Source organism: Sphaeramia orbicularis, chromosome 8 (assembly GCF_902148855.1).
Source record: "Sphaeramia orbicularis chromosome 8, fSphaOr1.1, whole genome shotgun sequence".
Classification (NCBI taxonomy): Eukaryota; Metazoa; Chordata; class Actinopteri; order Kurtiformes; family Apogonidae; genus Sphaeramia; species Sphaeramia orbicularis.
The window spans coordinates 24,247,613-24,265,486 of record NC_043964.1 but is presented as its reverse complement, the minus strand read 5'-3'; the positions used below and the strand labels follow the sequence as shown (position 1 = coordinate 24,265,486).

The 17,874-nt window shown below is 35.8% G+C and overlaps 1 protein-coding gene across 1 annotated transcript in view; it reads left to right on the top strand.

Moving 5' to 3' along the window:
* The window catches only part of LOC115424674 (G protein-activated inward rectifier potassium channel 1-like), a 38,094-nt gene extending 22,289 nt beyond the window's left edge, over positions 1-15,805 (top strand). Inside the window, exons 2-3 of the mRNA XM_030142059.1 lie at positions 7,664-7,880; positions 14,771-15,805. Of these exons, the coding sequence (XP_029997919.1) occupies positions 7,664-7,880; positions 14,771-15,441 (888 nt within the window). The 3' untranslated portion in view covers positions 15,442-15,805. The remainder of the gene's footprint in view (positions 1-7,663; positions 7,881-14,770) is intronic.
* The last annotated feature ends 2,069 nt before the right edge of the window (positions 15,806-17,874 follow it).

Sequence of the window (17,874 nt, the reverse complement as noted above, 5' to 3'; positions counted from 1 at the left end):
TGTAAAGTGGTAAATTTGCATTTAAAGGGCCAGCGCTCAAAATGACCTTTCTAGTGTCATTACTCAGAAATTGGGCTGAAGATGGACCTGTGGAGTTGAATTAATGAAGAATTCAGACCCAAACATAGCATTTACAGTTTATGTAGACCACAGGGAAATGTTTTAAAATGCATAATTCCATAAAAAAAAAAAAAAAAAAAAATCACTCCTTTAAGAAAGTTTAAATAGAGAGAAAAATTCATTTGGGAACTGCCATGAAAGTAGCACTGGGTCTTTATGTGTTAAAAGATGTTTGATAAGATGCACAGTTTTGTTATTTGTTGATCAAATGCTAAAAAATATTTTAACCCTTTCATGCACGAATTATGAGAACCTAGATCAAATTTTTTTCCTGAGTGTTTTTATTCCTCTTTAGGCATGAAAAAAACAGTGCGATTGAAAATTTTCTTCTGAAAAATAAATAATAAATAAATAAAAATTATTTAAATTAAAAAAAAAAAAAATACATACAAAAAATAATCATGAAAAAAAAAAATTCTTATGAACCTATTTTTCATGAAGTTCCAAAAATGTCCGCTCAGCTGGACACCACACATTTAATTTTTGACGCACAGAAACATGTATTTAGTGATAAATTGTGTGAAAACCATGGAGAGGACTTGTGATTCTGGGGGTTTATGCTCAGGAGAGATCTACATAATGTTACCAATTCATGTCAGAAAAGATATGTAGTGTCTTAAAACTTTAATAAAGATATGTGTTAAAAAAAAAAAAATGAAAAGAAAAGAAAAGGACAACAAATCCCATGAATATATAAGAGAACAGCTGTAGAAGAGCTGTCCACTGGAGTGACCACTGTGCATGAAAGGGTTAAAGCATCATCATACTCATGTACATCTTTAGGTATCCATGATTATTGTGCTCAACATTGTGACCGATTCTACATGTTCCGGTGTGCAGACGGTATCTGGATGTTCGACAGGCTTGTCAGGAGACTTGATTGCCTCCCAGTGCCTCCATCCTCATCCCCGGGTGATTGATGAAGGCCTGGCAGAGCATGGAGTGGAGTTGAGTAGGAAGATCAGGCCACTTTAGGTCTAATCAATTTTATTTATCACCTGTCGTCATCCATGAGCATCAATCACACCAGTGAAACTCACCTTCTGTGAGAATGAAACAACTGCTGACTCAGACATACTAGATTTTTTTTTTTTTTTTTTACCCGACACGTTTTTGTTTTTTTTTGCCGCTGCATCTCCTCAAAAGCAGAGACAATTAATTTAAAAGGTCCCTGTATTGATACGTCAGAGCTCCAGGAGGAAAATGTGCTTATTCGTTGGAATAGAGTTTTCAGATTTGCAGAAAAAGAAAGTAGACAAGCTCAGCTATCTCGGGATCTTTGTGAAGGGAAGAAGCGTAGGAGAATGCCAACGGGGCCTGTGTAAGAAGCTTTGCCTGTCAATGTTTGCATGCAGTCATCCATCTTCTTAAGCTTAAGCATCAACGACAGAAAGTGAAAAGTAGAATTTCCCTAAGCTAGCATGAGATAACCCTCACGGAGGAACGATGCCAAACAGTATTCAGCAGCCTGTAAGCACCTGACAAGTGAACAATGCCCCCCTGACATGAAAGTGGCTCTCAAACGTAAATCCACAAGAGCATCTCATTGATATTCACGACAGACAAAAATAGAAAGAAATGTTTTCTGGCAATGCAAAGCTTGTTTACTCACATTTCATTCACAGTTTGTATCTCAGAGGGATAAACTACAAGGCAATGTCAGTGAGAGGTCACAATGAAACTGTGCTTTGACAAGAAGAGAAAGCAGCCAGAGGTGGAAATAAAAATAAGACATGCATCATTAAGTCTGACTTTTTACCTATTAATTATTAATTTAACATCAATAGTATTGTGAATATAGTGTAACACTGAAAAGATGTTAACTGAATCATTTATAAGTGGTTTTAATGTTAATACAGTCAACTTTTTTGTCATATTTATGTTTTTTCTGACACTTTCTCTTTTTAAGACATATAACATTTACCCTTCAAAATATCTAAAAAAAAAAAAAGTATAATGGGGAGGGGCACGGGTTCTAGATGTGGTAGTTTTTATGCTGTTGTGTGTTTGTGCATGCTGTACCGCACTTGTCCAGCAGTCACCGCCAAAGTGTTCTGGGTTGATTGTAAGGCTATTGTTTTCCAAAATTGCTAATATCTCCCAAAATATTGGTCCTATCAACTTGCAGTTTTCGCTAGTTTGTTCCTTGACCAAAAATACGTAAGTATGCCAAACTGAAGCAGTCAGCTCTTTACGGATTTTGTGTGAATCCCCGGACACACACACAAAGAGGCCACTTGGATTTTATTATATAGATGGATGGATGGATGGATGGATGATAAGATACAGTATATTAACCCTTTCATGCATGAATTATGAAAACCATAATCAAGATATTTTTCATGAGTACTTTTATTCCTCTTTAAGCATGACAAAAACAATACGATTGAAAATTATCTTATGAATCTATTTTTCATGGAGTTCCAAAAATGTCCACTCAGCTGGACACCATGCGTTTAATTTTTGAAGCAAAGTAACATGTATTTATTGATATACTGTGTGAAAACTATGAAATAAAAACATTTTTAATGCTACTAATCGGATGTTTTCTCACATTTTAACCCTTTCATGTATGAATTATGCAAACCTTAACCAAGATATTTTTTCCTGAGTGTTTTTATTCCTCTTAAGGCATGAAAAAAAAAAAAAAAAAAAAATTATAAACCTATTTTTCATGGAGTTACAAAAATGTCCACTCAGCTAAATAAACAAAGAAACATGTATTTACTGATATACTGCATGAAAATTAGGAAATAAAAACATGTTTAATGCTGCTAATCTTATGTTTTCTCACATTTTAACATACCTGCATGGAGATAATATGCAAAAAAAAAAACAACAGCAACAAAAAAAACTTTTTGTTAAAAACAAAACAAAACAGTTAATTGCAGTTCAATAACAAATAGCTTTTTTTTAAAAAAAAAAACTCAAACATGTTAGTGCAGATCAGGTTTGTCTAGAAGAGCAAATTTAGAGTAATGGTGTGAATTACAGTGTATTGGATGATGCATAAGCGTATCCACTGTATTGGCTGATATGGAAATAAAATAACAAAATCCATAAATATACAAGAGAACAGCTTTAAACAGCTGTCCACTGTAGTGACCACTATGCATGAAAGGGTTAAAACTGACAAAACAGATATACAATAATAGGAACAATAGTCTCAATAGTATGTATAAAACAAATAAGTCACACACTTGTATTAAAATTCACCAATCACCGAAAAAAAAAAAAAACCTCAAATATTTCAGAAGAATGACAAACATGGCAGCATGACGTGAGGATATTTCCTGTTTTATCAGGATCAGTTGTTATGTGGTGGATATTGTCAATAAATTCAAGTAAAACACTGACTGAAGTCCCATCAGGTAGATTTCCATCTACTATAATACTGAAAACAGAGACATCCATGATCCCAAGCTTCGTTGCGATATCATCAAACTACTTGTTTTTTTTCCCAGTTTTGACTGAAAGACCCTAAAACAACACACTGGACTTTTAACTACCTCATATTATGTAAGGAAGTCCACTATATTGGCACATTTTAGAACTAGAACACACATATCAAGATGACATCGACTCAGAAATACAATCTGAAAAAGGGAACATGCCTCTGTGGGAATAATGAGTATGTTTATTTTAGGATTTCCAAGAACAAAAGAGCCAGAAATGGCAGGAAGGGTTATGGAGAAGGGGTGGGTCTGTGTTGGTATCTGTGTGGGAGATCATAATGAAGTTGTGTGTGGTGGAGGAATAGTGAGATACTGTATGTGTGTGGGTGGGTGGGCGGCTGGTGGCTGACGCATCCCAATAATTGGTTGGGGGTGAAACAATGTATAAAAAGAGAAAGATCTGCCTGAAAAGGAGTTTTAAGTCATTTTCTTCTGTTAGATTTGATGCTAACGTACTCCTTTTAATCCTTTTTGTGATGATATTTTGATTGATTTTGACTTACAATAGAGCAAAGATGAGTATACTCTGCAAACATACTATAAGGTTGTTGTAATTATCCAAATTACGTCCAAAAATAACGAAGCGAGACTCTCGGTTTAAAAATACGCATTCATTTTACTGCGTGCGGCAACTTGAAAACATACAACTTTCACAACTCGTGGCATACATACATCTACTTCCGTGAAAAATTTCCTATACCTTATGGATAATGCTAAGCCTCATGGGAAACGTAGTTATCTTAATCTTAGCATTCACTATGGCTTATTTTAGCTCAACTTTTAACACAAATCACAAATGAAATATACTGTATATTTTTACTTTGAAATAAATTAACATGAAATTGCATATGCATCACGAAATTATAATAAATCCAAACACAAATTACTTGTACTTTATCTTTCCCCAAATAAAGTCACAACATAGATTATTACTATTAAGACTGTAGTTACTGAAAGTTAATTATAGATACAGTCGGCAATGATGTCACAGCTGGGGGCGGGAAAACCTGAGGGGGAAAACAACCCCTCCCCCATCTGCTATACTGTAAAAACGTGGAATTTAAACTAGTTTTGCTAACGCTAACAAGTTGTTTTTCTTAAAAATGACTCAAAATGATAAATGAAATATAAAATAAACATCAAAACAGTTGGTGACTGATTCAAAAGTTGGCAATAAATCAATCAATCATCTAATTGTTGTTGGTCCAATATGATGTGAGGTTGTTTTAGCTTTGCACAGACACAGGCAATAGAAATGTCTGTCAGAGGGCTAGATTTTATTTTATGTTTGGTGTAAATTTCAGAGCCAGCATATATATACCATACTCAGTAAAGAACTTTAATCAGTAATCTGCAATAACCTGCTACCTACGTTCCAGTACTTTTAATTCTAATTCAAATGTGCAATAACTTGTTACCTCTCAGTACTCTTATTACTATTATTATTGCTTTTTTTTTTTTAATAATAGTCTATTTTACAAATGTGTATTTGTGCTTGTACGTGCAATAACTGTTTTTATACAGGGTGGGGAAGCAAAATTTACAATATTTTGACTGAAAGGGATTGAAAGACAGTGTATGACCAATTAGTTTATTGAAAGTCATGAGAATTTATTTGCCACAAGAAAATTTACATCATAGAAAATGTTTTTATTCTATGTGTCCTCCTTCTTTCTCAATAACTGCCTTCACACGCTTCCTGAAACTTGCGCAAGTGTTCCTCAAATATTCGGGTGACAACTTCTCCCATTCTTCTTTAATAGTATCTTCCAGACTTTCTTGTAATAGTTTTGCTCATAGTCATTCTCTTCTTTCCATTATAAACAGTCTTTATGGACACTCCAACTATTTCTGAAATCTCCTTTGGTGTGACGAGTGCATTCAGCAAATCACACACTCTTTGACGTTTGCTTTCCTGATTACTCATATGGGCAAAAGTTTCTGAAAAGGTATGGATAATAGTGTTAGGTATGATTATGACATCAATATATGTTTGGTTTCAAAACAATTGACGTAGTGCCTGCTGAGAAAAAACAACTAAATGTTCATTGTAAATTTTGCTTCCCCACCCTGTAGGTTTTTTAGCTGTGTTTATGTTTTGTATCTGTCTTTTTTGTCATATCTCTACCTGTTTTCTAACTCCTTATTCTGACTCAGGGAAACACACAAGAATTCTGATGTACCTATACTGCTATGTATCTGTGCAAATGGCAAATAAAAGTCTATTCTAAAAGTCTATTCAGTACTTCTACTTTTACCACTTATACTTCCGTACTTCTACTTTGGTACTGAATGCGTACTTTTGTACATGTCGCGAGGAAATCTACATAAATTACAAATATAGTACAAAGTTCACTAGCATTTAAACAATTAATCTACTATTCCTGATACCCCTGACATAGTCTACAATTGTTTGGAAATGATTAACGTTCCATTAAACTGACCTGAAATGAAATGCTGACTGCAGACATACACGTGTTTTGTTGTTGGGTCCATAATCTGCCAAACTCGTCCTCTCTTCTGATAGCTTGAAGCCATTTTTATCCACCTTTGTGGTTCCGTTTTATTATTTGGTAAAATGTAAAACTTTAATTGATGATTTTTTTTTGTTTATTTGCATTGCTAAAGGGCACACAGCAACTCTTTGACATTATGGTTAATGGCAGATACTGGTTTGTTTTCCCCGCTCTAATGTGATGTGACGTTTGTGGGCATTCCTGTTGTTGCCGACTGTATCTACATTTAGGGATGTGAATTGGAAAAAAATTAGTGATTCCATTTTTATGATCAATTCTCTTATCGATTCTCATTGGCTTAAGAAATAAACTATAGTACAAATGGCTTTTTTTTGTGTTAAATCTTTACTGACAAATACGCACTAACATTTTGCATTTGCGGTTATATAGGGGTAGTTAAAGGAATGTAAGAGCTACCTTGTCATCATCTAAATGTAATTGTGGGACGTCACATTTATTCATAAACAACAGTCAAAGCAGGTTGACACAGTGAAATGACGCTAAGATTAACAGTATCGATAGGAGTTCAATGTTAGTGGCACAGAGGATGACTTACTATAGGCTCCACCTCCAGTGTCACCGCCCCCTTTTGCTAAGCAGCCAATCAAAGGTGTTCCACTGGTGCTGTTTAATTGGTTAAATATTTGTGCATGTTGGAGGTATTTCCCCCTTTCTCTTAATGGAAGCTCTGCAACTGTAACAAATAGAACCAGTCTCTGTTACGGTGAAATACAACCATACTTTAGAGAACAGTTGTCAATCATGCTAGCCAAAACCGGTCCGCCAGAAGTTCCGATCCGGCCTGTGGGATGAATTTGCAAGTAAAATAATAGCATAATAACCCATCGCTAATGATTGTACATACACATGAGGCAACACTCACCCAAATGTAATGATTTGCAAAGATAATTCTGGCATTTAAAGGTCAGGTTCTTGTTCTAAATAATAAAAAGCATGGAAATAAGCCGCTTCAAGTAGAACTAAGTTGGAACTGCGTGTTGGTTTTTAGATGGGCTTTTGTGTTTGACTGAAATGGACTGTCTGATTAATATATAACAACCTCTCCGAGAAGATGAAGTAAAGAAATGCCTTCAAATATAAAAGGAAGGAGCACGAATAAAGCTGCTAATGGATGGAAGCAAACAGGAAGAGAGAAGGTGAACAGATTGATTAGACAGAAGAAGACAGGAAAGGAGAAAACACATCCAGGACATCAGCACTGGCTCCGTCATCATCTGGGCAATTAAATGCTTCCGCACCAGTTAACACTCTGTGGGCAAGGCCTGTCCAAACACGGCTGTCTCAAACGTCCGCCCGCAACATCTTCTGGAAATCAATGTGAAGTGTTAAGTCTGTGGGTGCAGCAAACAAGACACCAATGGAGACGAGATGCATTTGAGAAAATAGGAAAGATGAAATCCGTCACTTTCATCCATGTGTCATTTTTCCAAAAGGATGATTTACAAGACATGGCAGCAATCCTAGAAAACCAAAATCTGCTTTTCTTATTTTGTGATATGCAGCTAATCCTCTCTTTCCTCTTGTCCTTTCCGTCCTGTCTCTTGTTTCCAGTCTCGTCAAACTCCCGAAGGCGAGTTCCTGCCTCTGGATCAGTGCGAGCTGGACGTTGGCTTCGGAACCGGCGCAGACCAACTCTTCCTGGTGTCGCCTCTTACCATCTGCCACGAAATCAATCCCAAGAGCCCTTTCTTCGACTTGTCCCAGCGCTCCCTGATGAACGAACAGTTCGAGATTGTCGTCATCCTCGAGGGCATCGTGGAGACCACTGGTGAGAAATATTTCCTAAGCGTCCTCACTCATGTGTATCCTCTCTATCTCGGCCTCAATCATTTCTTCCCAATCTAAATGTAAATTCCTACGCTAATATCAGCCGACGTCATACTTGTGTCACGCAGATACTCGCAATCTAGACTAGAAAATCTCATTTTCCCACCTTTCCAGTTTTGCATATTTGAAGAACAAAAGAGCTGAGAAAAGAGAGAATAAGAACAACACACGAGAATGACACCGTGACTGAATTATGAGGGATATTTTATTACAGCGGAATTGGTTTATGCCCACTCTATGCATAATAAAAGCCTGTGGTCATAGATGCGTGTGTCACTTTGATGAATGAGCCATGGTTTTGGTCGAAGTTCCACTCCATTTTTCAGATGACAGCTCAGAGCAGAGGTAATTCTAAGGCTATGAGACATTAGTATGAAGGCAGAGTTGGAGCATTCTCAGAAACAACCTTCAGCTCTCTGTTGCATATTTAACAGAATGATTCTTCCCTAAAGTCCAAGCTCAGAAATACAAATAAATCCATCTCTCTCTATTCTGCACCGCTTCTACCCATTCCCTCAACCCCCACTTTGCCACCGTCACAGGAGAAACCACGGAGCTGAATAGGCTTATGAGCAGGGAAGCACCGAGGCAGGCAGGCACCACGGTCTGTGCACTGTTGATAATACTATTAAAACCAAGTGCAGCCACAAGTTTAGAGTTGCAGAGCTGTGGCAGTGGAGCAGGGAAGTCCTGGCAGTGTCACCGTCAATGGGCCACATTAGTCCCCACACTAACACATATTCATTTACCACAAACCCATTCAGAGTTATCCGTTCACATCCCGCCGCTGCTGACACAGCTGTTTAGACGCCTGATTGTCTCCACATCGCATTTCAATTATTTTTCAGCAGAGTTGACAGATTAACATACAGGCGGTTTAATACACGTCGGTTTTAGTTCACATCTTAGCGGCAATATTGAATCTAATTTAGCACATAATCTGGAAGCGACGAGTGTCTGAGCAGTGTGGATTTGGTTAAGTCAGGAAACACAGTTGTGTAGCAAAGACAGCTCTGGAAAAAAAAAAAAAAAGAGAGAACTATTAGTAGCAGCAAATAAATGTAACTGCAGAAAAGGTCCAAAACAACAAAAAAGTCAATGTTTTCAGATCTCGAATGCAAAAAACGCATCACTATATTAATCTATAACCAAGACAATGCTAATGTTTTAACCTAAGAAGACGTCAGAAATCAATATTTGAAGGAATAAACCTCATCGGAGTGCACATTCATATTGATTTGTGTTGTTTAATGCAACTCCTGTTGCAAAAATTCACCCAGCTCTGCTTTATCTATGTCTATTAGCATTATTTATATTCCAGAACATTTAAATAAGATTTCCATCTGAAATTTGGAGCGTTTTTTTTTTTTTTTTATCCATCACTACAGGTCAAAAAATAAGTTACTACACACAAAGAATAAATGAGTGGGAAATGAAGCTTGTTTTATTAATAACAGTGACTTTTTTTGTTCTTTTTGTGTATTCCAGATGTTTCCAATGAGATTTAGGCCTAGAATTTGAAATGATTGATTTTTTTTTCCTTCTAATAACAAATCACTAGTTAAGAGAAATACATGAATGGAGAACAAAGCTTATTTTGTTAATAACAGTGACTTTTTTTGTATTATTTATATGCGACACATATCATTAGAGCTAATATTAATCAGCATCATCTAACATTTTGGACTAAAAAATACATAAATCAACTTCAAACCTTTCCAAACCATCATTAATCTAATCAATTCTGTCTGTTGAGGGTGTGAAAATATAAAACATAAAATAATTAAAACATTACTCAAAACAGTAGATGTGTTTACAAGTACAAACGTTTAGACTTCATCTAAAACAAAATTATTCTAGAGACCAATTAGACGTGTACAGAACATCCAAAACAACCGGAATATGTAGATTTAGGGAAACAAATCACCATAAACCATTGAGTACAAGCCCGTTGGTTAATGTTGATCCCTTGGAACTGACTCCATCTGTATCTCCCACATTTAACGCTATGCAGATGACACACTCTTCTTTGTTATAAGTGTGTTACAGCTATGTCGGTTTAATTACGTTAAATGTGTTCAGCATTAACTAGTGGTTCAGAGAAAAGGCATCATAATGCAACATGTAAATTGTACCAGTGAAGGCTCCTGCCAGGAATTTTAAAGCCTTCTTCAGGGACACACAGTCTGCCAAGTGTTTGCATAATTGTGCTGAAGGGTTGTATTTTTATGCAGAACGCACTAAACATTAACCAGCTGGTTGAAAACCTTATGACGTCTTGAATGATGAAACACAACCGGCACACCCGCTGGGCTTTTAAACCTCCAGCTTCCACTGCATGAGTATTACTGCCATCTTATATAGACGTACAGTCAGCTGAAATATCGTCTTTTAAGATAAGAGAGGAGTGTTCTGGTGGAAAATTGACCTGGATTCACCCTCGTGATTAAAGCCAAGCCTTTGGGCTAATTAAGATCTAAACTGACCTTTGTGTATGTGTAGGACTGTTGACGGTTTTCTCTGGTAGATTATGATTTGTGAGCCTGGAATAGCATCAGGCTCTGACATAACACTGCAGATATTATCCCTCAGAGGGTTCAGACTCCTACTCTACAGCTATGTGAAGTGTTTAAAAGAAAAAAAAAAAAAAACACAGCTTGGAGCAGAGCCAGTGGGTCAGAAAAATGTGGACTAAGTGCTTATTGATCGGTGAAGCCTTACAACAAACATCAAAATGTCAAGAAAATTATTTTACAGGAACTGAGGTCAAATGGGAATCTTAACATCCAGGTACAAGGACGGATGTTTTATAGGTGAGGAATCAGCTGTAATCTATTATAAAGTAGACACATAAACATAAGCATTATATCTCATAACACGTCAGGTTAAATGATAGGTACATTTGCATATTAATAGAAACTGTCCAAAAACATATGGGATTGTCAAAAGATAATCTGGGATAAAAGGAGGAGGTGGAAAACACTACAAGTTAAGACATGTGATGACAGCACCCGTGGCTCCTGGCATTGATGTATTGATGGGAGAATGGTGCTGAGTGAGTGCTAATTACGTCAAGATTGAAACTGGCAATTATTACAAGCAGCCCAGGACCCGATGATAACAAGTCCTGCTCACCTTTGACCTCTATTAAAAGCAGACAATGTGGGAATCACTCAGCATTGAATGGAGAGGAAAAAAATGTGTTTGTAAAGTCATTTAACACAGCAACTTTAACACGAGTGCTGCACATTAGCAAGACACTGAGATCCATTCATTACATTAAGATGCATTTTAATGTCATTTTAGGAAAAGTGTGATACTATAAAGAACAAATTATCATATACCTAGAGTAAAATCTGGGTTTTAAACACACAGAGATGCATGTTATAAAATTCTGAGCTGATCCCAGTCTTTAAAATAGTAATTATACCAAAATCCAGTGATATTTTTTGAAGTTGTGTTTTTTATTCCCCATTTTCTGCCAGAAATTTTTATTATACAAAGGTAATACTGTATAGTGCTGTTATATGCTTTGTTTTATTATATATAAAGTACTATAAAGAACAAATTACCATATAAATACAGTACAATCTGGATATAAAAATCAACAGGGATGCATGTTATAAAATTCTGAGCTGATACCAGTCTTTAAAATAGTAATTATACCAAAATCCAGTGATATTTTCTGAAGTTGTGTTTTTTATTCCCCATTTTCTGCCAGAAATTTTTATTATACAAAGGTAATGCTGTATAGGGCTGTTATATACTATGCTTTATAGTATATAAAACACTATACAGGAAAAATTACCATATAAATGCAATAATATCTGGGTATAAAATTCAACAATCTTCAAACCAATCTTTATTATCCAAAGGTAATGCTCTATAGTGCTGTTATATGCTATTATGTGCTATATTTTATAGTATATAAAACACTATAAAGAATAAATTATCATCTAAATACAGTAAAATCTAGGTATAAAAATCAACAGGGATGTATGTTATAAAATTCTGAGCTGATACCAGTCTTTAAAATAGTAATTATACCAATATTCAGTGAAAATTATGATTTTTTTTTAAGTTGTGTTTTTTTTATTCCCCATTTTCTGCCAGAAATCTTTATTATACAAAGGTAATGCTGTATACTGCTCTTATATGCTAATGCATGCAATATTTTATAATATATAAAACACTATAAGGAACAAATTATCATATAAATACAATAAAATCTGGGTGTAAAATTGAACAGAGATGCATCAGTTATAAAATTCTGAGCTGATACCAGTCTTTAAAATAGTAATTACACCAATATCTATTGAAAATTGTGATATTTTTTTAAGTTGTGTTTTTTTATTCCCCATTTTCTGCCAGAAATCTTTATTATACAAAGGTAATGCTGTATAGTGCTGTTATATGCTATGCTTTATAGTATATAAAACACAATAAAGAACAAATTACCATCTAAATACATTAAAATCTGGGTATAAAGGGATGAATCATTTGAAAATTCTGAGCTGATGAGTCTTTAAAATAGTAATTACACCAACAGCCAGTGAAAATTGTGATTTTTTTTTAGGTTGTGTTGTTTTATTCCCCATTTTCTGCCGGAAATCTTCATTATACAAAGGTAACGGAGCTGCTTTACATATTATCATCCCTTCATCACACTATCTTTGAATGAGCACAAATTCAATCATGCACATTTATTAAATGATCTCTAACGTTGCACAACAGATAAAAATCAGCGGCTGTCATCGGTGAATGTCATCTTAATATCTTGCTTATTTTTATGCAATCAGAACGGTGGGATCTGAGTTGGTATTTATCTTAATGGTTGGAAAATTAACCACTGTTTCCAAATCTTATGCATTTTAACCATTAACCCTTAAAAACCCACAACTATTTTTTTCACAATTTCTAAATGATGTTTCTGTCTTTCCCAAGTGATTTATCACTATCTACTATAAAATTAATCTAAGCAATTTGCATTTTTCAGTGAAAATCAGCTATTTTCCTATATTTGAGTGTTTTGTATGTATTTGTATATTTATATGGGTTTGATTCCACCACCAGCCAACAGGGGCGGAGCTTTCTGTGTGGCGTTTGCTCATGTTAGCGTGGGTTCTCCAGCTTCCTCCCACCATCCAAATGCACTAAACTGGTTAATCTAAATTGCCTGTGGGTGTGAATTGGTTGTTTGTCTCTATATGTTAACCCTGAGATGAACTGGCGACTGGTCCAGGGTGTACGCTGCCTTCACCCAATGGTAGCTGGGATAGGCTCCTGCACCCCTGTGACCCTCTGAAGGACAAGAACATATCTCAAGGACAAAGCAGTTCAGAAGATGAACATGAATGTTTTATTTTTTTATATGGACTGTATGATTGTACCTGAAATAAAGATTCACTGAATGATCATGTAGATGTTCTTAAAAGCTCAAAGTAAATTCTAAGGATATTAGATCAAACCAGGAAAAACAAACTGTAGAAAGTGACTTTTTCAACAAACTGAACATAAAAACAAGCATCTATGACCACTGTCATAGATGGGTTTGATGAATGAATCAATGTTGTAGAAGATGATGGTGTTTCCATGTTCACTACAGAGCCTCTGAACGTCCACATGGGTCATATCTGATGACCATGAAAAGACGAAGATGAAATTTTATCTGAAATGTATTGATAGGATTAGTGTAGGGGTGTCAAACTCATTTTGGTTCAGTTCCATATTTGGCACAATTTGATCTCAAGTGGGCCAGACCAGTAAAATAATGACTTAAAAACCTATAAATAATGACAAATCCAAGTTTTTCTTTTTGTTTTAGTACAAAAAAACCCCAATTAAATTATGAAAATATTTACATTTTACAAAAAAGATGTGAATCACCTGAAAAAACAGAAATTTCACTTGAAAAATTAGTGCAATTTTAACAATATTATGCCTCGACTTATTATTTATACATGTACATTACACACAGTGTTACATAAACATTTGGCAACAGCCAGAATATTGTTAAAATTTTGGAGTTTGGAACTAAAATTTGAACAATTTCTACAATATTCCATCTCTTATTATTAACACAACTACAGATCACAGTGGATCCATAAATGCACCAAACATTTAGTAACAGGCAGAATATTATTAAAATTGCACATTTCGGGTTGTTCATCTTTGTTTTTATTTATGTATTTCTTTGCATTTTATTGTGAAAGAATAGTTTCGTAAATGTAAATATTTTCACAGTGTAATGTTTTGGGGATTTTTTTTCACTTACATTTTTCTACATAATTTTTCACAAAGAAAATTTGTAGTTGTCATTATTTATGGGTTATTGTGTTATTCTTTTCACTGGAGATCACATTGGCCTGTATGTGGAACCTGAACCAAAATGATTTGGACAGCCTTGACTGTTCAGGTTCATTTTTGCACTTTCATCCTGCAGGGCCGGAACGGAACCTTTGGCGGGCCGGATTTGGCCCCCAGGCTGCATGTTTGACACCTGTGGTTTAGTGGATCAACAGTTGTTAAACATTTTAGATCAGTAAACGGTGGATGTTTGGGTCTTCATGGGTTAATTATTTGTTTACCATTAATATAATATAATATAATATAATATAATATAATATAATATAATATAATATAATATAATATAATATAATATACCATTGCATTATGTATGGGTGCTTGGTTGAAGTCTGTGCTAAGAGTGGAAAATAAAAGGGGATAATGTTGCCTTTTTGCATTTCTTCTTCTTTAGTTGAACTTTTTTCTCCTCTAGTTAAAGCCTATGTAATAACATAAGTAACTAAACCTCCGCTGTTGTTTCTGTAGGTATGACATGCCAAGCACGGACGTCGTATACGGAGGATGAGGTTTTATGGGGCCACCGTTTCCTGCCTGTGATGTCTCTGGAGGAAGGCTTTTTCAGAGTAGACTACTCTCAGTTCCACAGCACATTTGAGGTACCGACGCCGCCGTACAGCGTTAAAGAGCACGAAGAGAAAAACTCACTGCCCTCACCATTATCCACTCCCACCCCCGCACTGACTGAAAGCCATGGCGCCCGCCGTGACCGGGTGTTTTCTGTAGACTGCATCAACACTTCAGAGGAAAAGAGCCGTCACGGGGGGACCGGGGGTCGGCTTCCTAGCAAACTGCAGAGGATGAGTTCATCTGGGAAGGAGGACCTGCAGAGGAAGGTGCTCCTGCTCAGCTCCCAGCATTCGGAGAAGGCCTGCAGCACCGGAGACCTGCCCCTGAAGCTCCAGCGCCTCAGCTCCTCGTCTGGGCCCGAAGCTGAGAATCGACTGCAACTCAAGTCTCTCAAGGTGGGCTTCGAACCCATGACCCAGTCTACGGGAGATCTTTACCAGCACAGCCTACCGCCGACGCTGTCTCCGTCCCCGTCTCCGGTCCCAATGCACAGCCCGTTACTCTCATCCGGAGGCCGACCGGAGGACAACCTGCCTGCGAAACTACGCAAGATGAACGCCGACCGCTGAAGCAGACCGCAGGAGACGTGCATGGAAACAAATTCAGAGATCTACTTTACCTTGGAAGCTTTGTTAGGAAAAAAAAAAAAAAGAGACATTTTATCAGTTTGTTGTTTTCATGAGATACAACTTTTACTGGAATTACTGTGATTTTTTTGTGTTTCATAGCAGAGACAGTCATGCAGGCTTTGTTACACATAAAACAACAGCACACAGACTTCATGCTTTATGTGAACTTGATCATTCTGCAAGAGTTGTGCATGTATACACTAAATCCATTGTTTAATGTATGCACCACCACACTAAATAGTCAATCTTAGTTTATGAATTATAAATTATATTAAGATGATAATAAATGCTCTTTGATATTTCTCCTCTTTGTGTTTTTATTGTTGTCACCAATTTTAATTCATGTTTAACTATCATACAAATAACTGAGAAAACACTTTACAGTACTTTAAAGGTACATAATTTAGTTTCTTATTAGTTTATAAATTATTAACACATACCCTGTTAATGCCTTATATTTCACAATCATAGCCCTCAACTTCACTGAAGCATCCTTTACATCAGGGGTCTCAAACATGCGGCCCGGGGGCCAAATGCGGCCCGCCAAAGGTTCCAATGCGGTCCATGGGATGAATTTGCAGAGTACAAAAATTCCATAGTCAAGGCTTGTTGAGCCGCATTATGTAATAAATTCCCATTATGTAATAAAAGTTGAAAATGTAATAAGAATGTCACGTCTTCTTGTAGTAAAGCTGCATTATGTAATAAACTGACGCATTTTGTAATAAACTACCTCAATGCATTATGTAGTAAATTTTTTCACATTATGTAGTAAGTTATTACAATTTGAGAAATTTATTACAAAATGCACTTGACACATTTTTATTTTAAAAAAATGTAATAACATGGTTCATTATGTAATAACAATCCAAATTAATGTAATTTCAGAGCAATTTAGAAGAAATTAGTCACAGGAGCTACAGGTAATGTAATCAGAACTTTAACCACACAGTTTAAAGATTAATTTAGCACATTACATTTTCCTGAAAATAAAAATGTGTCAAGTGCATTTTGTAATAAATTTCTCAAATTGTAATAACTTACTACATTATGCGAAAAAATTTACTACATAATGCACTGAGGTAATTCATTACATAATGCGGCTTTATTACAAGATGATGTGACATTCTTATTACATTTTGAAATTTTATTACATAATGGGAATTTATTACATAATGCAGCTCAACAAGGCTGTTAATTTCATTTTACTTCAGGTTCCACATACAGACCGATATGATCTACGGTAAAATAATAACATAAAAACTAGAAAAAACTAGAAAAGCACTTGGAGAGCGCAGACCTCCACCAAGGCAGATCAGTGCCCCCCCCCCTCCCGATCACCACCAAAATTTAATCATTTGTTCCTCCTGCCAGTATCAACATTTCCTGAAAATTTCATCTAAATCCGTCCCCAACTTTTTGAGTTATCTTGCACACGGACAGACAGACAAACCAACGCCGGCAAAAACAAAACCTCTTTGGTGGAAGTAATAATGCCTCCATATTTTCTTCTCAGTTTGATGTGAGAAAAAAATAAAAATAAAAAAAAAAAAATCACACTATGCCTATAAGTAATAACAACTTCAAATTTTTGTCTTTGTTTTAGTGCAAAAAATAACATTAAATTATGAAAATAGTTATTTTTACAAACTATCCTGTAACAATAAAATGTGAATAACCTGAACAAATATGAACAACCTGAAATGTCTAAAGAAAATTAAGCACAATTTCAACAGTTTTCCGCCTGTTACTCAGTGTTTAGTATCTTTGACGAGCCGATTCATAATGCACATGTAGAAATTTTAGTTTTTACAGATTATTCACATCTTTTTTTGTTTGGATAGTTTATAAAAGTAAGTATTTTCATAATTTAATGGGGGGTTTTGGCACTAAAACAAAGACAGAACTTTGGAGTTGTCATTAATTATAGGTTATTATGCTTTTATTTTACTGGTCTGGCCCACTTGAGATTAAATCGGGCTGAATGTGGCCGCCGGAAGAAAATGAGTTTGAGACCCCTGCTTTACATCATTAGGCAAACATTTCAGTTAACTTTTATACTCCAGGTGGTCTGAGAAGACATGAAGCTGCTGCGTCTACTCCTTGTCTGTGTTTTCATGCTGTAGAAAAAGTAACCTTCAGCGCCCTGATTTGATCTAGTCACAGGTGTTCACATAGATACGTGACATCAAATGCAAGAAATGATATCTGGTTCATCTACATTTCCTGTCGGGTTGGACTGAAAGAAGGTTTTTCAGCTGCAAATTGCAACTTTTTCTATTTCCACCCCTGATTTTGGCTTGTGGAGCTTTAACTGACAGTTTTACCGCAATAACCTCAATACCACTTAATTATGGGCCTCATAAAGGGATC